The 24103-nt window shown below is 47.7% G+C and overlaps 2 protein-coding genes across 2 annotated transcripts; one reads left to right on the forward strand and one right to left on the reverse strand.

Moving 5' to 3' along the window:
• Positions 1 to 521: 521 nt before the first annotated feature.
• On the forward strand, positions 522 to 2336 carry LOC133914376 (protein ENHANCED DOWNY MILDEW 2-like). Its single transcript, XM_062357492.1, has one exon. It carries the CDS (start codon positions 919 to 921, stop codon positions 1903 to 1905), a length of 987 nt encoding a protein of 328 aa, XP_062213476.1. The 5' UTR covers positions 522 to 918; the 3' UTR covers positions 1906 to 2336.
• Positions 2337 to 7908: 5572 nt separating this feature from the next.
• On the reverse strand, positions 7909 to 10424 carry LOC133914377 (ABC transporter G family member 6-like). The gene has a single exon (XM_062357493.1). It carries the CDS (start codon positions 10383 to 10385, stop codon positions 8139 to 8141), a length of 2247 nt encoding a protein of 748 aa, XP_062213477.1. The 5' UTR covers positions 10386 to 10424; the 3' UTR covers positions 7909 to 8138.
• Between the last annotated feature and the right edge of the window lie 13679 nt (positions 10425 to 24103).

Raw genomic sequence — 24103 nt, forward strand, 5'->3', positions numbered from 1 at the left:
GTGACGGCGGGGAGAGCGAGACGGTGGCGCGGGGGTGAGGCGGAGAGGTTGAGGGGCGAGACGACAAGACGACAGGGTGGGGTAGCAGCGTAGGGCGGGGTGGCACGACGGCGAGGCAGGGTAGCAGCGCAGGGGTGGGACGACTGGGCAGCGGGGCGGGGGAGGCCAGGGGACGGGGTGCATGGCGACGGGGCGGGGCGACAGTGTGGAGGCAGGGTGATTGGGCGGCGGAGCGGGGTGACAGCGTGGAGGCAGGGCGATCGGGCGACGGAGCGGGGGCAGGGCGGCACGACGAGGCGATGACGTGAGGGCAATGTGCATGTTGGCGTGGTGGAGCGGGACGGGGCAGGTCGTGCTCGTGTCGACCCATCTAAACCAGATCGTACCGTGCCAGCCCATCATGCTGAGACGTCAGCCCAAACATAACCCGACTAGCCGTGCCATGCTAGTCTAGCCCACCTACCTCTCCAGCTATGCCGTACTTAAGTCATACTTATTGTATTGTGCTTTGGACCGGCTAAGTAGATACGATCCATATAAACAGCTTTAATATCTTCTTTTCTGGCCCATAATTCGTCCATCGGATCCGAATACGGTACGACTGATATTGGAGGCCGACTCGGATTCATTAGGGCCCATATTTATTCGATCCCGCCGCCGCCTCGTACAGACGGCGCTACATACATGAACCCGCCGCCTGCCTCCAGCCAGAGAGAGCCAAACCACGAAAGCCGCCCCCGGAAGAACTCCCTCTCCACCTCGTCGTCCGGATTGGTGTTCCGTGTTCGGATCGGAGCTACCTGGATTACTTCTTCGTCTCCGTTCGTTGGGGCCGTCTGAGGATCGAGCAGCTTCGAGCGAGCAGCCTGAGCTTTGACAGCAAGCCTGCTGCCTTTGCCTAAATTCTTGGAGGAGATCATGGCTCGGACAAAGGTCCCAGCGGAGGAGCTCCGGAGGCGGAGGAGAGCTCGTGAAATCAAGCGAAAGCGCAGCAAGGGCAAGCCAGGACCGGATGGCGCGAACAACGGAGATGATGCCTGTGCGATCTGCGACAATGGTGGTTTCTTAACCTGCTGTGGTGGTGGCTGTCAAAGGTCTTTCCACCTAGACGACAGCGAAGATTCAAACTGCAGATTGGCCCTTGGGGTATCTAAAGACCAGGCAAAGATGATAATTGATATGGAGGAAGATTTCATATGCAAAAACTGCAAGTACAAGCAACACCAGTGTTTCGTTTGCGGACTGCTGGGGTCTTCTGACGTTTCATCAGGACCTGAGGTATTCCAATGTGAGCACGACGATTGTGGGCGCTTTTACCACCCCAAGTGTGTTGCTGAGCTGCTCTACTCGGATAGCGAAGAGGCCACACTTTTCGAGCACCAAGTTGCTGCCGGAGTGGGATTCCCTTGTCCTATGCACGAATGTAGTGTCTGCAAGGGAGGCGAGAAGAAGGATGATGAGAATCTGCAGTTTGCAGTATGCAGACGCTGCCCAACTGCATACCACCGAAAGTGCTTGCCGAGAGATATCCTTTTCGAAACGAGGAAAGGTCCCAATGGCTCGATGCAAAGGGCGTGGGATGACGTTCTTCATGATCGAATTCTGATCTTCTGCATGAAGCACGACATCGTCAGGAAACTAGCAACTCCCAAGAGGGATCATATCGTCTTTCCTGATGCCAAGAATCTTGGTGTGCCAAAAATGCCTGAATATTCGTCCATGGAACGAGATCTACCTGAGGAAGACGAGCAGCTCAGACACCCCTTCTCTAAACCATCTCAGTCTCCTCCACTGGCTGCAAGCAACAAGAATCAGTGCTTCTGTTCTAGTCCCATGGACTCATTTGCACCGAAGTCCTTGTTCATGCATCCACAACCAGGCTCCTGTGGCTGGATCGGTGACTGACCATACAGCCTCTGCCAGACTGCCATTTATGGATGAAAACCAACAGCAACAGGTCCTTTGCAAAGTGCATGTAAATCAGTAGCTTGCGTTGGTTAGATATCAGAATACCTGATTTTTTTTTATCGTTATAGAAATATATAGCTTGTTGCACATAACCTGATGTATATGGTCAGATGGTCTTAGAAAGCCCCACCATGTCCAAATCCCGTTGGGATGAAACGCAGGTTGCAGGTCCCACCTTCAGGCATATGTGTAGGCTGGATTGGCATGCAAGATAAATTGGGAATTTCTAGGCTCAAGTTTTCTAAAACTATTTTCTCATAAAAGTCTGAAGTACATGACACGAGCTATAAAACTAGTATTTTTTATGACTATTGCTGACAGGACCCGAGGCTTTTTGAATTTGCCAGTATAATGCATGTAGCATGTAGGACGGCAACGCCAAATTTGGCCTTATGAAGGTCATACAAGAATTTCTCAGCTTGGAAGACTTCGTATTCAAAAGTGGAATCCAAATTAGATTCTGAGAAGACAAATTATTTTGGTAAGCATATATTACGAGAGCAATCCCTTGTAAGGGAAAGACATGCTACAATAGCAGATGTTCTTAGCACAGTTTCTCTTGATGTTTTTTTTTTCCATAGAGCGTTGGTGGGGAATAAATTAACATTGTGGCATAGTCTAGTTTATAGAATTGCCAATGTCCACCTCAATGATCAAAGAGATATCTTTAGATGGTCGTTATATCAGGACAGACCATTTTCAATCCAATCAATGCATAAAGTGATCATAATTAGTGATATTTTACTAACCGCTACTTGTGAGAACTTAAACTCTCAGATAAAGATTTTCTTATGGTATCTACATAAAGGTGTTGTGCTAGCTAAAGATAACTTGGTCAACCGGCATTGGCAGGGTAGCAAATAGTGTTGTTTTTGCAATAACAATGAATCTATTCAATATCTGTTTTTTGACTCTCAATTTGCTAAGTTTACGTCGAGAACTGTTCAATTAGCTTTTGGTTTTACTAGTATTTCCAATTTGTTTGGAGATTGGCGCCTAACATGTATGTATACAAAGCTTATAAAATAGATTCTAGTAGGGGTAACTGTTTTTTGTTGGGCATTGTGGTTATGTCGCAATGACATTATTTTTGACAAAACCAAAGTGCATTTCTATATGAAGATGATTTTCAGGGATACATAATGGCTTCGGTTTTGGAACTTACTACAAAGGGTGGAGGATCAGGAAATTATGTGTTTAGCTGCTTGTACTTTGGAGATCGTCATGATGCAACTTTGCCAAGAGTGATGGCAGTTTAACAATAGGATTTGTGCTTGATTTCTTAAGTTTTGGTATATATATCATGGTGATCATTTGTTTTGTGCAAACATTTGCTTGCTATATAGTCATACAAAAAATAACAAACTGACTCCTAATATAGTATTATATTTAGTGGACTAGTTTTATGGGAAGTGATAATATTGATGGCTAGATGCAGTTTGACAATGATGATTTTGTATATTATGTACTTTATTTGATGCAGGAGTTTACTAATGATGTTTTGAAGTTAATTTGATGACCACCATTAAGAAATCATATCAGGACATATTACACTAGGGCAGAGGGAGAGGAAGGTGCATTAATTATGTTTGGTTTTACCTTTCTTCTTCCTCTACCTTGGTGAAATTTTCTCTGCTAGGATTAGTCACCAAACTTGAAGACATAATAGCAAGACAGATTTCACAAGGGCAGGGGGTGGAATATAGGATTTGTGCTTTATTTCTTAAGTTTTGGTATATATGATGGCGATAATTTGTTTTGTACAAACATTTGCTTACTGAGCATGTGGCTCAATCTTTGTAATAAGGGATGGCGACGTGTGTCTTTGAACATAGAGGTCAGGATACTTTTGTTATTCCATTATTTAAAAAAAAGTTTCAGGGGAAAACCCACATTTCCAAACAAGCCAAATGTTATCTTTTATATACATTTTTTTAGAAACAATAGCACAACTAGAGGCATGCACACACTCATACCACCACAGCATGCACTCACACAACGTCTACCGAAGATCGGAGATGTAGAGCTTGAAGATTGACGAAGACATGAGTGTCTCACTATCAATGAGTACATCGTCTACCACTGAAAGAAAAATCCGTCTTAGTGAGACGAACATGGATGAAATAACTTGAGGTTTAAATGGAGTTATGTTTACTTCCTCGCATTACCATAGAAACACCCTTCCTTGCCCCTTAATCACTTTCGGGTCGGATATAACTAGCAATGATAATATATTATTGCTGGTTCTTGTTAAGAACTAGCACTAAAAGTTCATCAAAAAAGAATCGTCAGTGAAAATAATTATCATTGTTGGTTCGTGTCAAGAACCGAGACTAATACTACTAGGATCTGTTTGGCAGAGCTCCTAGAACAGCTCCTAAAGTGGAATCAGTGAGAGCTCTACCAAACAAAAGTTTGCATATTTCAGCTCCCAGAGTGATTTTGTGGGAGTGATTCCTTAAAATGAACTAGATGCTAACAGCTAAAAAAACCAACTTCCCCTAATTTACATCTCACACGGAATCACTTTCTGTATAGAGTTTACCCTCACTACTACAGAAAATAGTCTTTTCTGCCGCCTCACCACTGTCGGATCAATTAAAATTGACAGTGATACATTTTTCATTACCGGTTCGTAAGAAAAACAATATCACTGCTAGTTTTAGAGAAGATATTGTCGGCTCGTATTAAAAACTGATTGTGGTAGGTTTTAGTGCCGGTTAAAAAAAAAGACCGACAGAGAAGCCTAGGCTCCAGACCCAAATTTTTCATCAAATCCAGTTTCGTGTCCGTAGCTTTGCATATGACCCCCTCTCTTCGGCCTGCACTCCAGATTTTTCTAAGTCCTCACGGCCTCACCCCCTCTCTCTCCCGCCCACGCCTCAGTGCAGAGACCTCCATGCCCCCCCTCTCTATCTCTCTCTCTCACAACACACACATACAACCACCATTCCATAAGCTAGATCCCTGGTGAGTGAGGGCAGATCCACAACAGGGACTGCTGGATCTATGACGAGGAGTTGTGGGCGGGGCTATTGACGTGAGGTGCGAGCTAGTCGTTCAGTGAGGGTGGTCGGGTGCGGCAGAGCGGCATCAACGAGGAGTGGGTAGGGTGTCGCCTAGGCACAGCAGTGATGTGGCGGTGGCCTTTCTGCCGCCACATTTTTCTCTGCAAGGCGTGCGCGACGCGGCCGCGGTGAGGAGCGGGTGCGGCGGCGTGGAGGAGCAGTTGTCTTTTTTATTTGGTTTTTTGAAAATACCATCATTGCCGGTTAGATATGCCTGACAGTGATAGCAAATATGGTTTCACTGCCGGTTGCGCACTGCTAGTTTCAAAACAGACAGTGAAGTTGTCGGTGTATCAGGAACCGGGGGTCCCCGAATCCCGAGGCCATGCCAGCCATCCGCCACATATCGCCATCCCGCGGAGTCTCTCCCGCAAGATGAGAAAAGATCAAGTCCTGGGAGAAGGCGCTCGGGGCCACAGTCGGTGGCCCCCCGAGTACCCCAGTTCTCCGATGATCCACGAAATCTAAGTACCGGGAAGAAAGTGCTCGGGAAGGTGTACGGTGGCCCTCGAGCACCCTAGTCCCCCGACGACCAGGAGAGCTAAATACCGGGAGAAACATGCCCGGGGCCGCCGGCGGTGGCCCCTGGGCACCCAAGTATCCCGAGGACTCACCGAAGGAAGTTCCGGGAGAGAGTGCTCGGGGCTGTGTGCAGCAGCCCCCGAGCACTCGGTTCCCCGAGGATCCGTACAAGCGTGCCCGGGAGAGAGTGCTCAGGGAGGTGAACAGTACCCCGAGCACTCGGTCCCCTGAGGGCAAGAAAGGGCGTTCTCAGGAGAGAGTGCTCGGGGAGGTGAACAGTACTCCCGAGCACTTGGTCCCCCGAGGACAAGAAAGGGCGTTCTCGGGAGAGAGTGCTCGGGGAGGTGAACAGTACCCCCCCGAGCACTCGATACCCCGACGACCCAGAAAGCCCATGGTGGAGGCCCCCGAGGGGCCCACCGATGAGGTGTCAGCCAGTCAAAGGCCCGAGGTCGCATTTAAAGAGCGTGCGTGGCCTGTCACCTCCAACTGCTCCCGCCGCGCTCGGCGTCAGTTCCTGCCACGTTCTGGCAGAGAGGCGTGGGGTCATTAATTGCACGGGTCCCGTCCCGTGCCATCCGGCCTGTCTCAGGATAACGTCGTAAGGACCAAGGCGTTCCGTCTGCCGCGCTGCTGTGGCAGGAGAACAAAACAGGGTGGGCACGCCGGGTCACTCTGCGGCTGCCCGGTGGGCCCTCTCCACGGCGCCCGTTGCCAGGGCATTTATTGTGACGGATGACCGGGCGTGCGATGCATTTTCCACCCCCGGTCACTTCGCCCAGAGGAAATGATGACGCCCTTTCCATTTATGGTTTCTCGGAACTCGTGCCCCCCTCCCGTTCGGGGCACGTTGCGGCCGGCGGGTACTTAAAGCAGCCGGCGGTACAAAAGGAAAGAGGAGGTGAAGCTGTATGCATCCGAAAAGAGAGAAGAGAGCGGAACACATAGCTGAATGCATCTGGAATAGATCCTTAAGATCAGAAGAACACAGAAACACGGCTGAGAAGTGAGCAGCACGAGACAGGCTGAAGAACAAAGAGCCTCAGGCTCTTAGATAGACCAACATTCTTGTAATCAGCAACATCCTTGAGGGACTTTCTCAGGACAGTTATAGTATCCATACAGGAGTAGGGTGTTACGCCCCCGTGCGGCCCGAACCTGTCTAAATTCCGGTGCATTTACTTCTTCTTGCACTAGGCCACTCCACCACCACCGGCCGTTGCATTCATTCCCATTTATTTCTCCGACGAACAGACTCAGGATCATCTCTCCGGCCGAATCTCTAAAAAGGGGTCTCTCGGGATCCCTGCGACTGGAGTTAACCCTCCGACAGAAGCCATGTTCTGTAGTAGTGCCTAGAGAATCACCTTACTCAGATAATCACTTTCCCCAAAGAATTTGGATCATAATAGCTATACCAAATAGACCCTTATTGTCAGTTCTTGATATGAACTAATAATGAAAATATTTTTTTAATGTCAGTTCATACTGTGAACCAGCAATAATAGTGGAGGGAGTATCACTATCGGTTTTGGTTATGAACTAACAGTGATAATGTTAGATATCTCATCTTCAAAAATTCATAATTTTTCATACAGAGTAGGTTAGAGACGAATTTTATATAAAAATTATATCTCTAAGTGAGATCTACAACTTTATAGTTGAAAATATTTTCGTTTAAAACAATATAAATATCCAAATAATTATCCAACAAATTATAAGGGAAAAGTTTAAAGAGTAAATTACTCCATAGCCATCAACTATAATTGTGAGGTAGGATAGTAAGAAAGCTTTACACTAGGGTTGGGATCACGGGTTTGACTCCCACAAGCTGCGCATGCATGCGCGTCATTTACTCCCACAAAAGTAGGGATCGTGGAGTAAAAAAAATTTTCTAGTCTAAAAAATATTGGATTTGGAACTAACTATCATTGTCAGTTCGTAACACAAATCAGCAGTGATAATTCTATTACTGTCGAAACCGACAGTGATAACTTTTTATGCAGTAGTGTCGAAAAAAAGTTTACCTAAAATACACCGGCAAGACAAGGCTGACCGTTAACTAAAGCAGTCATTATCTAAAAAATTAACTAAAGCAGCATTTGAGCTCGGATCATGCGTGATTAATGTCAATGTTCGTTTCAATATATATAGTCAAACAGCGAGGCTACTAAGTTAGTTAGAAGATTATCCTAGGCCTTCATCACTAATTATATTCCTCGCACAAGTCAACTGTATTACGTACGTGTGGATAAGCAGCTAGCGCTGAATTTTGACCCGTCAATACAGGGCAAAATTGAAGACTCAAAGTTTAATGAATGAACATATCATGCAAAATGCAAAACAATATATATCAGAATGATACAATTCATAAGCGAACGAAGTACTTTCGTCGCCCAAAAAAAGAAGTCTTTGGCAAACCCGGCCTTATCTGATGAGTCTATACGTGTGCGATGTTAGTTGCAATTCCAAGAACGCATGCGCGAGCACAATACGCGCAATACGTTGTGGACTCGCCGGCATGCACGCACGCGATCAAACCGACCAGAATGATAGAACCTCCATCGATGCACCGATCGATCACCTCCTCTTGTTCCTGCTCCCCAGCACGAGCGTGAGGTAGAAGAGGACGCGGAACAGGAACCCCCACGCGATGGTGACCCAGAGGCATGCCCACTTGCCGAGGTCCGTAACGGCCTGCTTCGCGAGAATGTCCGGCCCGGCCGTGATGCACGAGCTGCTGTTGAAGTCCACCCGCATGGACTTGCTCATGGCGTTGAGCACGTTTACCTTGGTGGCTTCCGGCAGCTTCCCCATCGGCGTGCCGTCGAACATCTGCACCCCGCGCATGAAGCACTTGCCCGGGTCGGCGCCGAACTCGTTCTGCATCACGGCCTGGTACGGGTACTTGATCAGCGACAGGTAGTGGAACCAGATCCAGTAGTCCGGGATCCGGTCCCGGGTCACGAAGAAGCCGCTGAAGAGCAGGAAGTAGGCCAGCACGGCGACCACGACGGTGTACCCGATGATCACGTGTGGGACGACGCCGGAGAGGAAGGTCACGAACCCGCTGCCCGCCCAGAAGGAGGCGAACACGATGAGCACGAAGAAGACGAACCCCTGCGCGCCGCCGGCGAGGTCGACGGCGAAGAAGGTGATGGCGGTGAAGGCGAGGGACAGCAGCACCAGCGGCGGGAACGCGACTATGGCGTTGGAGAGCGTGTAGGAGGACCGGCGGTACGCGTTGTGCGCCGTCTCACGGAGGAAGATGTACCGCTCAATGAGGAACACGGGCAGCGCGTCCGCGCTGGTGTAGAACATGGTGGACATGCCGATGGCGAAGAAGCCGAACCGCTCGTTCACGCCCTTGGGGGTGTTGTCCAGCTGCCAGAACACGGTGGCCAGGATGAACGCCGTGACCACCACCGTGCAGAGACGGATCAGGAACAGCTCCGGCGTGCGCCGCGTGTTGGTGAACGCCCGACGCGTCAGCACCCACACCTCCACCCACCACGGGTTCGCGTAGGTCGACATCTTTGTTGCCGCGGCCGTCGACGTGTCGCCGCCGGTGCTTGTGCCGGACACCAGCTTGCCGCGGGCGATGCTTAAGCTGATGGCCTCCTTTAGCGACAGCGACGGCTTGTCGTGGGTTCCCGTGCTTGCGTCCGAGATGGCTCGTGATAGCGGCTTCTCTTGCCACGACTTGCTGAACTCCACAAGCTCCTTGGTCCCGTCCTGGGTGCCCTCGAGCTCGCGAATTGTGTCGAGCGCGAACTCGGCCGGGTTCTCGCCGTCGGGGATCGGGTGGCCGAACTCCGAGAAGAACAGAGGCAAGCCCGTCGGTGGGCCGTTGTACACCGTTCGACCACGGGATAGGAATAGGAGACGATCGAGGAGCCCGAGGATTCGGTAGCTCGGCTGGTGGATGGACATGATCACGACGCTGCCGCTCTGCGCGATAAGCTGCAGCACCTTGACCACCATGAACGCGCTGGTGGAGTCGAGGCCGGAGGTGGGCTCGTCGAGGAACAGGATGATGGGGTCGTGGATGATGTCGATGCCGATGGACACTCGTCGGCGCTCGCCACCCGACACGCCGCGGCGGCCCTCGTCGCCGATGATGGTGTTGGCTGCGGCGCGGAGGCCGAGTTGGTCGATGAGCGCCTGTACGCGGCTCCTCTTCTTGGACGCGGACAGCGAGCGTGGGAGCCGGAACTCCGCCGAGTACATGAGCGTCTCGGCGACGGTGAGCATCGGGTAAAGGAGGTCGTCCTGCATGACGTACGCCGAGATGACCTTGAGCAGGCGGCCATCGAGGGCCTCCCCGTTGAGCGTGACGGCGCCGCAGAGGCTCTCGCGCTGGATCCGGTCGGCGAGCGCGTCGATGAGCGTGCTCTTGCCGGCGCCGCTCGCGCCGAGCACGGCCAGGATCTCCCCCTCCCGCGCCTCCCCGGAGATGCCGTCGAGCAGCGTCCTCGTCCTCGCGGTACTCTCGCCCGTCGTCGCGTCGGTCCCGACGTGGCGGCTCCGGTGGAACGACCTCCTCGACCGCTTGACGCTGTACGTGAGGTCGTCGAAGGCCAGCACGAAGTGGACCGCGGGGCGGCTAATCAAGTCAGGTCTGTTACTCCCATAACCGTCATCTGTGGCCATTGGCTGCACGTCGACGACGAGATGCCCGGACGTGTCCGTGGTGGGTGAGCGGAGCGCAAGAAGCTGGTGGAGCTTGAGCGTGTGGGTAGCAGAGCTGCCGTCGGGCGGCGCGTCCCCGGCCTCCACCGGCGCCGCCGTGGACGACGCCCTCCGGTCAACAGAGCCACTCGACATGTTGCAATTGCACCACCACGTTGAGTACACGTTCAGTCGTAACAGCATCTATAAATAGCCGGCATGCAACGGAGACTACGGGTGTTGCACGATCAGAGATCAAGCAAGGCGACGAAGCGCAAGCCTTGGAGGCACGGCAGAACTTTCCGCGATCCATGCACGCGGTTCGCGACGTCAGATTACAACTCCCGGGCAGGGCGGCGCTTGCGTATCTGACCGCGCATCCCTGCGTTAACATTTGCGGCACTGCGCAAGCGTGCATGGCATGACACGTTTGAGTCCGTTAGTGTGGCGCTGGCCCTATAGACATTCTGTTCACAGGTTGCTGCCTCCTGCAATAGCAACGGGCCAACGGCGGCAATGGCTGGCTCGCAAGTTAATGGCATCATGGTAAAGCGCGCTGCAGAGATAGGTGAGAAAAAAATTATAGGATAGATAAGCGAATCAACATGTAGATATATAGATGAACGAACCGAATTAATTATACATGCGGAACAACGACAAGGACGGATTGCACTTGCCTTAAGGAACCCAAGAAAAAACCTCGTTATCTGTTTGCGTCGACTTGCACGAGCGAGTGCATTTCTGAAGAGGACACATTCTGGATTTGGACCCTGCGTTTTTTTAGGGTAACCCTTCTAATAACTGAGGAATTTTCAATGCTGACATGCATGTATGAGTGTGGAAATTCTCGGTGTGATGTAGGAGTATTGGATTTGGACCACTGATTTAGCACCTTCATACATCACAGGAATAGGATAAAAGATTAACCCAAAATAATGTAGTGTTTATGTCAATTGCTTTGTCAGAACAAAGAAAGAATACATGCCAAATAGCTAGTCACAAGGAAATACCCCTCGTTGACATTTTGCTGGACCTAAAGTCGATTCAAAAAAAAAAAAACGCATTTGTGCACATGGAACTGCATAATTCGGTCTCCTTCAGAGTTTCTTGGTGCGTAAGATAGCCGCAGTGCTCATTAGTTAAAAAGTCACCATAAATTAACTGATCAAGTACGCGTTGCAATCCTTTCAGTTAGCTAAAAACTGTGATGTTTCGTTCGTTACTGTTCTTGACCGCGCTACGCGATGTCCGACGGAATAACAAGCTGACGCAGTTGTATATAGCTAACCTAGTGTTCCGGCCGGGGCAACTTCGTTCCGAAGGAATACGCGAGTTCCATTTTCAATTCCAGTCATCGTCAGACTGGTTAGTTGCAGACGTTGAATCGTTCTCTCCCATGAAAAGTAGGACTTTCTATCGCCAGCACCGCATAATCAGATCTTTTGGACCGGGATGCTTTATGTAAAATGAGTCCAGGACAGGAGGAGCCACGCGGGAGGGCCGGACAATCTGGAGGCGGAAGGCCACGGGGTCCGGCATGGCGGAACTGGGCGGACGATGTACAGGATGGATCTGGACTCGGACTTGCTAGGGCGGCGGAGATAGGGGCTGGATTTGGGAATTAGGGCTTCCTCCCTCCGTTTAGGCACGCTGATATATACTGTACGTAGGGATATAGGTTTCGTATTTTTTTTAGTTATGAGGTCAACTCAAAACTCAAAAAATAAATTAGAGATTTACCCTCCCTAATTAAGGAAAAATAAATAGTGATTCAGAAATACCTATTAGATATATATATTTGCATCCTAACTGTATGGATTTGGGAGGTGGCATGGCGTGCTGCGGATGGGTTCCGAGCTTGCATTGGTCCGTGTTAGTTTCTCCTTGATTTCCAACTTAATATTATCTGCGCATTGATCGGTTCTGAGTTCGCATCGATCCAGCTGTGCGCGTGCGATTTGAGAGAAGGAATGTGCAGTTGGTCCGAACCCCGCACACAAATCGAGAAACAGGGTTCGCCTGATATTGTTCCTTTTTTTTAGGATAATGCTATATCTTTCCTGTACGTGTAGCAGAGCAGAGCGGTGAGCGCACGATTCCCAGAGATAGGGCAACCACATATTTGCATGGGCAAAGCTACTTGACTTAGAACAGAGCCGTACCAATAGGGTGTGCAGCCGCACCGCATAGGCCCCTATTTCGGCACATGTTTCTTCACTATCCAAAGCAGATCAGCGAAGCTTTTGCGTGTACAGGCGTTATCGGGGCGTTGATCTTCAGACTCCTTCAGACTTGATTCATCCATCTCATTCCCATCCATACAAGATGTGTATGAGTCATAAGCTGTTCGTGACGTGTAGCTTAATCATGGATTTAGAACAAAGCAGAGCAAGTGGAACGTACCAGTTTTGTGCTCCTCTTGCCACAGTGGGGTCTATGTCAACGAATTAGGGAGTGACGACACATTGCCTCGAATTACCCAACCCTATTAAGCAAGTTCAATTATGTAGATCTGTTCATAAAATCAGTGACCCAATAAAATAAGCCCTCTTTAGAAGCAACAAAATAAGTTTAGTAACATATCATGCAATCTACTGGTATATCATTGTATCTAATACTACTCTGTTACATAGATGCTGATATAAAATAGATGCAACAACCTTCCAAAGAATGCTCATGACAACCTTCTCAATTTATTTTTGTTGTATAATAATCATCCAATAGTCCGAAGGGCTCGTTTAGATTTAGAACTTAAATCAATTTTTCTTTATGTGTCACCAACTTTGTGCAATCACTTTTTAACACATAAAGCAACGTGGTTGAAAGTTATTTCTGAATTATATGCCGCGAGATAAGATGATATGCCAAATATATATGGAAGAAAAAATTTGATAAATTTTTTCTTATATGTGAGGGTTAACTTTGAAATTTTTACGGGGTCTCAAATTTCTCAGGGACGGCTGCCACGCACTTACCCGATCAATACATTTGAGTGAATAGCGATTCAAAGTTTTATCGGATGTCTCCGAAGAGACAATAGCGATTCAAAGTTGGTAAGACCGTAAGAGGCAAAGCAACCCAAGACAAGTCAGCGACCATTTTTCTTTCTTCTAGCGAGTCCACTGCCTGTGGAGGCTGAAGATTGACGCTGTGACGATTTGGCCCAGGTAATGCCGGTCACGTTCCCGCAGGATAACTTCAGCCCAAATTTGACCTGATAGAAGTTGAGCCTTGAGTGGCCCATGCTGGATACGGTTGTCACGAGACCAACCTGCTGATCAGCAAAAGGCTTCCGCCCAAGTACCGTGAAGTGGGCCTGCTGAAAGCAGTAGTAGTAATACGTAGAGTTTTTTTTTATTTTTTATATCTAATATTTAAATAAATAAATTCCTGACGGCTAGATTTGGCCCCGGTAATACCACGGTGGTCCTTACCACTTTCTCAGAGAACGGGTAAGACCCTCTCCGCGCTCACCTACCTTACCGCCCTCTCAGTAGGCGGGTAGGGCCCTCCCTCACGTCCGCCCCCCTTACTGCCTTTTGAGAGGGCGGTTAGCCCTCTTACCACCCGTTACTGCCCTCTCAGGGGACGGTTAGGCTCCAATTCTCACCCCTCCACCAGTATAAAAGGTTGAAAATCAATCAAAATAGTCATTTAAATCTGGAAAAAAAGAAAGAGAGGGGGAGGAGAGGAGAGGAGAGGAGGGAGAGGAAAGGAGAGGGAGGTAGCGCGACGAAGCTATACTGTTTTTATCTGCGAATAGCGGATTTCGGTTTCTGGTAATTTTTTTGACTTATGTTTTTATTAGTAATTAAAGTACCACTAGATCTAGGGTTTAGCGGCATAATACTAGTTATATTATATACGACCTAGGGTTTAGGAAGATAGGATATGCTATTTTTTTATATATTGTAAAGATCAATTTCGACATGACAGGATAACCATCAGATACATAGTAGTATTTAGAGCATGGTAGTTTCAACTATCTAGATTTTACAGAATAATGATGTAAGTAATAAAGCTTTATTAAATAGATGAATTGTTAATTTGTTTAAATTGGTTACTTTGCTTAGGAGCAATATTAAATAAACATATTGTTAGGTGATTATCGGTGTTGGTAATTTTGTTAGAGTTTTAATAATCAGAAGTATACTTTTCTGGTATTAACATCGGATATATTTTCGGATGTTTCCAAAGATGTCAGATAAATTATATTTTCAGATATATTATGGTGAATGTCAAATTAGTTATGGTCCTAGCGGTGTAGATCTCTTTGGATTTCAGCATGTCGTCAAAGGACTTAGTTGAGCTAATGAGAAGACCATAATGGGCGTGTGCAAGTGGCTCACACGTCATTTTCTACTGAATTTCCAGTAACATGAGCTTAAACTGAGAGCTATGCTAAGTCATGTTACTCAGTAGTACTTTGGGGAGCTCATCTCGATTAATGCGATATCTACTTAGAGACAGTACGTAGATATATCATGTGAATGTGGTCTCCCTCTTGTGGTGCTAGCTGAGGCGTACCAGAAGGATCCAACAGAGATAAACTTTGCAAAAACAGTAGCAGGAACAAGTCAGGCAGTGGTGGATGAAGCAGACCCGACAAATGTGGGGAACGAGCAAGATGTTAGGGATGTGCATGAGATGCAACCGAGGGGTGTAGCCGATGAGGGGAAGCACATCCCTATCATAATTAAAGAGATGAAGATGGAGGATCAAGAGTTGGAGGAAGTCATTGCCGATGAGGATTCATCCAACTAGGAGGGAAATGCTCCTGTTTCTGCAGAGTGAAGGAATCAGGAATTTTAAAAGCTAGTGGTCAGTGAGGCTCATCGAACACCGTGGGAATATCATGAGAACGAGGTGTCTCAGGGTGCTATGTACCATAGTAAGGAGGCTGTTATTAATGCAGTAAAATTCTGATCGCTGTCTCTTCGGAGGCAGTTCAAGGTTGTGAAGTTGAGCAAAAGGTAGTACGACGTCAAGTGTTTGGTGTTTGATTGTCCGTGACGGGTGCACGCATTCAGAGGGAAGTGGGTTGACTACTAGGAGTGCTCAATAGTTAGGGAGTATAATTGTCACATTGAGGAAATAGAGTTCTCCCACCGAAACTTGTCATTTGCTTTTGTTGTCAATGTTATGTACAGAAAGATTGTGGACAAACTAAAGTATGAGCCATGATCAATAATCCGTGCTATTTAGGAAAAGTTTCAGTACATAATAAACTACGCCAAGACATGGAGGGCGAAACAGAAGGCTATTGAGATGAGGTTTGGGACATACGAAGATTCATATGACAACCTACAACATCAACTAGCCACAATATGTGTGAGAAACCCTAAAAGTTACTTTGATATCAAGCATTACCCCTCGACTGATGTGAAGTATAGCGGGAAGCAAGTATTGCAGCATGCTTTCTTTGCATTTGCGATAACCATCAAGGCATTTAGACATTATCGACCCATCATTTTCTTGGACGGGTACAACTGGTATTGGTTCCTTGAGCGGGTGAAGCATAATATTGTTCTAGATCAGCTTGATGTTTGTTTGATTCATGATAGACATGCAGGACAGTTGTATGCTTTGTTGGATATGCAATACGATAGTGTTTGATGGTGTGTAAGAGCAAAGTGGCTTGACTTGAAGAGCAGGTGGTGCATGAGGCATATGAGTGCAAACTTTTATAGATAATTCAAAAACAAGGACTTGATGAATCTTTTCAAGAAATTGTGCAGCCAAAACCAGCAGAGAAAGTTCAACGCCATATTGGCAGGACTATACGAACTAACCACGAAGCAGACAGTTGAGATAGGAGACACAGGAGATGACCCGATTGCTCTTAGACCCATCCCAACAGATACTCACCAAATAGTAAGGAGGTCAGGGTCCGCTGTTAGAAACTTTTCGCAGTAGATACAAAATGAGCTAAGAGAGAAATGGGCATTGATATACGATATTAGAGGGGCAAGGTATGGGATAATGATAATTAATCTTACTGAGATCTACAACTGGGTCATGCGAAGTATGAGGCCACTCCCACTTGTTAGAATTGTTGAAGGTATTATGCATGGGACTTGCAGATATTTCATTGATCGCTACACAACCGCTTCAAAGGCAATGAAAGATAACCGTATGTTGTATGGATCGATGCTATGTGAGTACATGGAGAAGGCCATTTACAATTTATCTAACGTAGTTGACTTGCAGGTATACACGAAAAGGACCAACCGAGTGGCAACCTCTAGTCATATCGCTTGGTGCCATACGTCTTGGCATAGATCTGGGTTACCAAAGCTAGCTACGAAGGAATGCAAGAAATTGATGAAATCACTCTTAACTTTGTAGAAAGGTTGTCTATTGCTACAACATCTACAAAATTTCATTTTATAATGTGTCTTACTGTTCAGGGCTTGTAATAGTGTACCTCACGCCCTAACATCGCATGGATGCAGTGGAGTGGTTGGTTGCTAGCGATTCGTCTAGCACCGTGATATAATGAAATGCTCGTCCTTGGGCGTTTCTGGGGCACATGGTTTAGATCGGTTTAGATCACGTCCAAAAACTCGTACTCAAATTTTCAAATGTCTGGAGTAAAAATAGAAGAAAAATAAAGAATCATCGTATAAGACCTTAGTGAGGGTTAATCTTTTATAAAGTGTCCAGGGTATACCGGTCGATAGGAGCTTGGTCAACGTTTTCTACGAGTATGTGTGATGAACTCAAGAACACAAGAGGTTATTCACGTTCAGGCCTCTTGTGTGATAACATCTCTACATCATGTGTATTTTCTTATGATGAGGATCAACTGGGTATAGAAAGAGTTTCGTTCTTTACGAGTCTGGTCCTCCATCCTTTATATAGCAGTAGGAGAGACGTATATACAAACAGTATATGACTGTCGAGGGTTAATTCCTAACAATGTATCCGGAGTATACCGATCGAAGGGATTATGATCAATGTTTCCTACCAGTGTATGTGATGATGAACTCAAAAACATAAGGAGTTATCCAGGTTTAGACCTCTCGTGGGATAACAGGCTCATGTCCTATGTATTTTCTTATGATGGGGATCAATTGGAAAAAAAAGGGGTTCCGTTCTTTACAAGCCTAGTCCTCCCTCCTTTATATAGTAGGAGGAGAGACATATTATACAAACATATGCCAAAACTATGACAGTCACATTCATGCCGAAAACCCCTACTACGAGGTCATCATTATGGAGAATGGGCATGCTCGGTCTGCCTAACTATCTTGCGTGTCCTGTCCCATCAGTCGCACATCATCACGTCCACTTGCAAGGCCGTCACCCCTACCTGCAGGGTCATCTCGTAGCATTAATTGCTACGGGACGGGCCACAGCACCACTGCGCCAACCACGACTTGGCTTGCCGAAAGAAGATGCCCAGGGAAGAAAAATAATTGAGTGTGTAGTATTAAATAAGATTAGATTGGTTAGATGAATACATACCCCACGACCAATAAGGGTTGGTCGTGAGGTCCTTTTACGATTAGGGTACTGATCGCGCAAGCTCTGCCGATGTGCATGCCGGAGTTAGATTTTGATAATATCTACTGCCAGTGGACCTTTGCTGGTGTGGCCCCACAGAACAGGGAACCCTCCTATTCTTTACATTGACAATGCTAGAACTATGGCAGTTCCATTCGTGCTAAAAACTCCTACTATGAGGCCATCATTACGGAGAGTTGCCATGCTCAGTCTGCGTAGTCATATTGTGTGTTTTGTCCCATCAGCCACACATTGTCATGCCCACTGGCGGAGGCTATCGAAGAAGAGTAAATCTCGAACTGTAATTTAGGCTTGCATTATGTATGAATGAAGTTTTTGATTTCTCTGATGAGCTTGTGTCGATGCTATGGTCGTAGAGCCCAAGAATTGACCACCCCTCATGCTTGCTCCGAGCCCCTGACCACGCTTGTTAATAGCACCGACGACCAACGTAGTCTGAAAGTGAGCTAAGGTTTGCGGTCGAACGAGAGATCCTGCAAAGTGATCTTCAAGGTGCATTGGCCCAACCCCAATTAAGCCACGTGTAGTCCCCGGCTAGACAAGTGAGCCTCAATCAGCTGACTCCTGCGTGGTTTGCGACCTGTTTTCATGACCAGCTTGTCGGGAGTAGTTGTTGGCAGCGAAGAGAGACTTGGAGTGAGTGATGAGAGAGGATGAACAATGACAGACATGTTTCTACGATCGTCTCAGTTAGGCGTTCACCCCCTCGACTCACTGCTCTGAGCCGCTGGCATTCAGATCTGCCCCACTCTTAGAGACACCATAACTGGTTCTTGGCAGCCTCCGAGGAGGCGGGTACGCTCAAACAGACGTTACATGGGAACATTAACGACCACTTATTTGCGACTGCACTCCACGGCACCTGCCTTGCCTTTGCTTGTATCAGCAAACACTTCCCCGACCTAGAACTTGATCCGACAATCTCCGAAGGCTTCGTCGGCGTCCGAAAGACCACAGAGAAGCTTCACGACCTTACATGGTCATTTTATTTTGCGGCTCAATCTTTAATTTGGTTTGTCTGGTTTGACTTGGAGAAGGGAATCTTTGGATCGTATGGATACTGAGTAAAAACAGTTATAAACAACCCACATGCATTACCTGAGTGGTTATTTTGTAAAGATAGGACCCACTTTTATGTAAATTTTTCCTGTGTCCCTATGGCGAGCAGGTTCTGAGTGCACGTTACATTTAGGGGGACCAAAACATTCTGTGCAACTCGCTGGTTAGGCATGGGGTGTATAGGTCAGCCCTTGGCGCAACAAGCCTTTCAATGGTGACCAACGCTCGACTCGGGTTAGAACTTGTGGCCACGTTGTTACTCCCTAGCCGCCCATATCCTTGAAATTGTGCGAGTGGTAACTTGAATCACCACTAAAATGGTTTGGTACTCACCATAGGAGCAAACTGGCAAAGTAAATAGTAGTGTAGAAAAACAGGGGAAAAAAACAAGAACAAAGGACTACATAATCTAAATTGCTATACCCCAACCGCCTGATCGACAAAAAAAAAAAAGCTACAACCAGGCAGTCAAGCCTTAGAAACAAAAAGAACTTACAAGTCGATGGAAGACTATTCGTTTCCAGGAAATCCTGCAAAACAGAAAGTCTGATTCTTTTGAATTGGAAAAACTTACAACCCATGTTCCACGCTCGTCCAGAAGATACTGTAAAATAGGAAAATAGGCTCCTCTTCAAGCAACCTTAGACATAGGACTTGTGCAACTGGGCTATGTTCCAAGACTTGTGTAATTCACTGTCGTCCTCCATGGCTAACTTGATCGCACCAGGCTGGGTGACATCGACCACCTTGTAGGATCCCTCCCACATAGGGGAAAGTTTATTCTATCTTTCCATATTCTGGACCTGCCTAAGGATGAAGTCACCTACGACCAGTATCCGTTTCCGCACCCTGTGGTCATGGTAGCATCTGAGGCTTTGCTAATATCGGGCTGCTCGAATTAGAGCACGATCACAAAACTCTTCGATTCGGTTTATGTTGTCCTCTTGTCACGCCACCTAGTTGTTGTCCGAGTAGTTGGTCAGTCAAGAATACTGAAGGGTGATTTTGGATAAGAGCATTGCTTTCGCACCAAAGACCAGGAAGAAAGAGGTTTTGGATGTGTGCTTACTAGGAGTCGTTCTTAGCGACCAGAGTACTGTGGACAATTCATTCATCTAGTGTCTTGAATAGCTCTTAAGCCAATCTGCAGTATCATCCCATTTGCCCTTTCGACCTGTCCGTTGATTTGGGGTGTGCCACTAACGCATAGTAAATTTTGGTCCCGATCTCTTCACAGTAGTTCCGGAAAGAACTACTGGTGAACTGAGTCTCGTTGTCCATAATCATGCGGTTTAGACTACCAAACCGCAATACCAACCCTCGTAAGAACTTGATCGCATCTATGATGGTGATCTTCCAGACAGGCTCGGCCTCGAACCACTTAGTGAATTTGTTGATGGCCACAAACAGGAATTCAAAACATCCTGGGGCTTTAGGGAATGGTCCTACAATATTGAGCCCCCAGACAGCGAAAGGTCAATGGAATGGTATAGTTTGTAGTGTTTGTGCTAATAGGTTGGTATGTCAGCCATGGTACTGACATGAATCATACCTTTTCACCAGCTCCCAAGCATCCTGTAGGGCCATGAACCAATAAAATCCTTGAAAGAACACTTTTCTGACCATAGTGCGGTACGAAGCGTGGCTGCCACATATGCCTCCTTGGATATTAGAGAGCATTGTGCTCCCCTCTTCCTGAGTGATGCGTTTAGTAAAAGACCATTGATCCCTGGACGGTAAAGGCGTCCCTCTACCAGAGAGTGTCTGCGTCTTGTCGTGTGACCCTTTCTGTTGACGCATCATCTTTAGGGACTACTCGATTCTGAAGGTAGTTCAAGATCTGATCTATCTAGATCGTACCCGAATCAAGCAGGATGACCACATAATTACCACTCGAGGTCGTTGGCACCAAAGGAGGCATTACCTTCAAAGGTGTTGCCTCTGGTGCTCCATTTTCAAGCGGAGCATCCCATTCACACGTGACCTGTGGGGTAGCAGTGGATGGTCGTATGAGTTTTTCTTCAGAGACTTTGATCGGGACGGTTTCACAAGAATTGGCTAGGAAGTTGTCATTGAAAGGGACGTGCTTGACCTCGAAAGCGATAAAATGTCACTCTAGTATTCTCACTTCCACGAGGTATGCCACCATTGTCGGCTCAGCACACTGAAATTCCTTTTGCACTTGGTTTACGACCATTAGCGAGCCCCCTATTGCTAACAGGCGTTTTATCCCAAGTGTGGATGCTGCTCCCTTCAACGTGAATGATCTATCGAAGTGCATGGTCTAATGCGCGTTTGTCTCTGGTCGTTGTTCCTGTTCAGGCTCAAAGGATGACCACTCAGCCACAAAATCGACCAGCATCTAGGACTTGATAGCCGTTCAGGGAACAAATTGAATATGAAACTCATCAAGCTCTATTGCCCACTTTGCAGTTCTTCCTGCAACATCCCTATTATGGAGGATTTCTCTAATAGGAAGCGAGGAGATTACCTTAATTTTGTAGGCCTATAAGTAATGTCTAAGCTTACGAGAGGTCATTTGTATGTTGTATAGCAGCTTATGAGTATGTGATATCGAGCTTTTGCATCGTGTAGGACCTCACTGATGTAGTATACTGGTCGCTGAAATCTTTCTCATTCGACAACTAGGACCGCGTTCACGACCTATGGGGTACCTGCAACATAGAGTAAGAGCTCCTTGTCTAGTCGAGAGGCGGTCTATATAGGAGGGTAAGAGAGATACCTTTTGAGTTTCTGGAAGGCCGTCTCTGCTTCTGTCGTCCACCAGAAGTGGTCATTTTTCTTCAGCAGATTGAAGAGCGGCAGCTCCTTCTCTCCTAGCCTCAAGATGATCCTTCTCAATCCTTCTCAAAGCTAGCACACATCATGTTAGCTTTTGGAGTTCCTTTAACCTGGTTGGGGATTTCATCTGGTCGATGGCTCTGATCTTATCAGGGTTTGCCTCTATTCCTTGACCGGATATGAGAAACCCGAGCAACTTCCCTGATTGGACTAAAAACATGCACTTCTTCGAGTTTAATTTCATGCGGTGCTTTCGAAGGCTGTCAAACGTTTCCTGTAGGTCCCCGACCAGGTCGTCCTTGGTTCTATTTTTCATGACCACATCATCAATGTATGCCTCCACATTTCAACCGAGCTGTGGTCAGATACCGAGTTGAATGCAATGTTAGTAAGTGGCACCGGCATTTTTCAGATCAAAAGGTATTTTTATATAACAAAAGACCCCAAAGGGTGTTACAAAAGTAGTCTTCTCCTCATCTACCCTACACATGCTAATATGATGATACCTTGAGCGGGCATCCAAGAAGCTTAGCAGATCGCTGTTAGCCGTTGAGTCAACAAGCTGGTCGATCTAGGGCAGAGGGAAGAGATCCTTTGGGCATGCCTTATTGAGGTTGGTGAAGTCAACACACATCCTCCACTTACCGTTGTGTTTCTGGACCATGATTGGGTTAGATAGCCATTCCAAATACTGTACCTCATGGATGAAGCCTGCTTCCAGGAGCTCGTCAACTTCCTCTCGAAGTGCTTCCTTTCGGTTGGCAAAGAACCAACATGCCTTTTGCTTTACTAGTCGTATATCTGTTCGTACAGACAACTTGTGCTCAATCACATTCCTAGGGACTCCGAGTATATCAGATAGACTCCATCAAAAGACATTCACATTGCCTAGAGGGAAGTGATGAACATAAGTTCCTATTTAGGATCCAGGCCAGCCCCTATTTGGATCGTACTGGATGGATCGCCGTCATTTAGGCAAATTTCCTTGAGCCAATTGTTTGGGATCGCAACGACGTGGACTTTCCTCAGGCGACCATTAGGCTCGAGAGTCAGGTAGAACATGTCGAGGACCCTCTTTGTAGCAGTGTAGGGCCATTTTTGCGTTGCCAAAAATAGTGATGGCCCCCGTTGGACCAGGGATCTTGATTGTCTGGTATGCGTAATGGGCAACGACTATGAACTGGGCCATCGCGGGTCGCTCCATGATCGTGTTATAAACAGTCCTGAAGTCCGCGCATAGAACAAGACCCTTTTGGTCCTGAAGTTATTCGGAGAGCCGAAGGTGACAGGTAGCTCAATTTGCCCCAACGGTTTGGCTGAGGAGCCAGGGGTAATTTCGAAGAAAGGAGGAGACAACCTCAACGCACTCCTCGGAATCTGCATGGCGTCCAGCGCGTCGACGAAGAGAAGGTTGATAGAGGTCCCTCTATAGATTGATATGTGATCCAGTCGGATGTTCTGTACTATGGTGTCGGAGGGTGAACTCCTCAAGCGGGGATCCGGAGGGACCCCCTTTGAGATTCGGTCGGGGGGATGATTCTGAACCCGCTTCGTATGTGAAATAAATGGAAGTAAATGAGATGCAGGTGGAGTGGAATGATCGGAATGCAGGAGGAAGTAAATGCTCAGGGAATTTTTAGACAGGCTCGGACCGCACTGAGCGTAACACCCTACTCCTGTGTGTACGCTATAAATGCTCTGAGAATGTCTCTCGGAGGCTCTGCTGTGTTACAAGAATATTTCTCTAGGCTAGAGCTTCGTGCTCCTTGTTCTTCGGTTGATCCAAGCCTCTATCTTGTGTGTTCTCTGAGTCTCGGTGTTCATCAAGGCTCTGTGTGTTCCATGTCTGTTGTTTTTTTTTCTACGGGGAGCTCGCCCCGCCTTATGTACCCGTTGGGGCGGTAGTGTGCCCAGAAAGGATGGCGCGAGTTCCAAGGTGCCATAAATGGAAAGCAACCATCATGGGCTACTGCGCGAGGTGACGGGGAGGGTTGAAAATGTGCCCCCGTCCGGTTTTGTTCGTCATCATTCTACTTTTCAACGGGCGCTGCGGGGAGGGTCCATCGGGCAGCCACCGAGCAGCCCGACGTGCCCGCCTGGTCAGAGCAAGCCTGACACAGCAGGGTGGCAGGCGGTGCACCTCGAGCTCTGCGATGTTATCCCGAGCGAGCCGGATCACACGCGATGGGACCCGTGCATTAAATGTCCCCACGCCTCCCTGCCAAGCCGTGGCAGGGACTGAAGCAGACGTGGGGGGAGTGGTTGGAAATGACAGGCCACGCGCCCTCTTAAATGTGGCATCGGGCCTCTCACCAGTTGACACCTCACCGCTGAGCCCCTTTGAGGACCATCGACAAGGACTTCTCAGGCCCTTGGGGAACTGTGAGTGCTCGGGGATTACTGTTCACAGCCCCGAGCACTCTCTCCCGGATATGCCCTCTCTTAGTTCTCGGGGAACCGGGTGCTCGGGGACCACTGTTCAT

Source organism: Phragmites australis, chromosome 4, assembly GCF_958298935.1.
Source record: "Phragmites australis chromosome 4, lpPhrAust1.1, whole genome shotgun sequence".
In the NCBI taxonomy this organism is placed as follows: domain Eukaryota; kingdom Viridiplantae; phylum Streptophyta; class Magnoliopsida; order Poales; family Poaceae; genus Phragmites; species Phragmites australis.

Excerpts from the sequence above, each read along its gene's own strand:
- LOC133914376 (XM_062357492.1), top strand. The coding sequence starts at position 919 with ATGGCTCGGACAAAGGTCCCAGCGGAGGAGCTCCGGAGGCGGAGGAGA.
- LOC133914377 (XM_062357493.1), bottom strand. The coding sequence starts at position 10,385 with ATGTCGAGTGGCTCTGTTGACCGGAGGGCGTCGTCCACGGCGGCGCCG.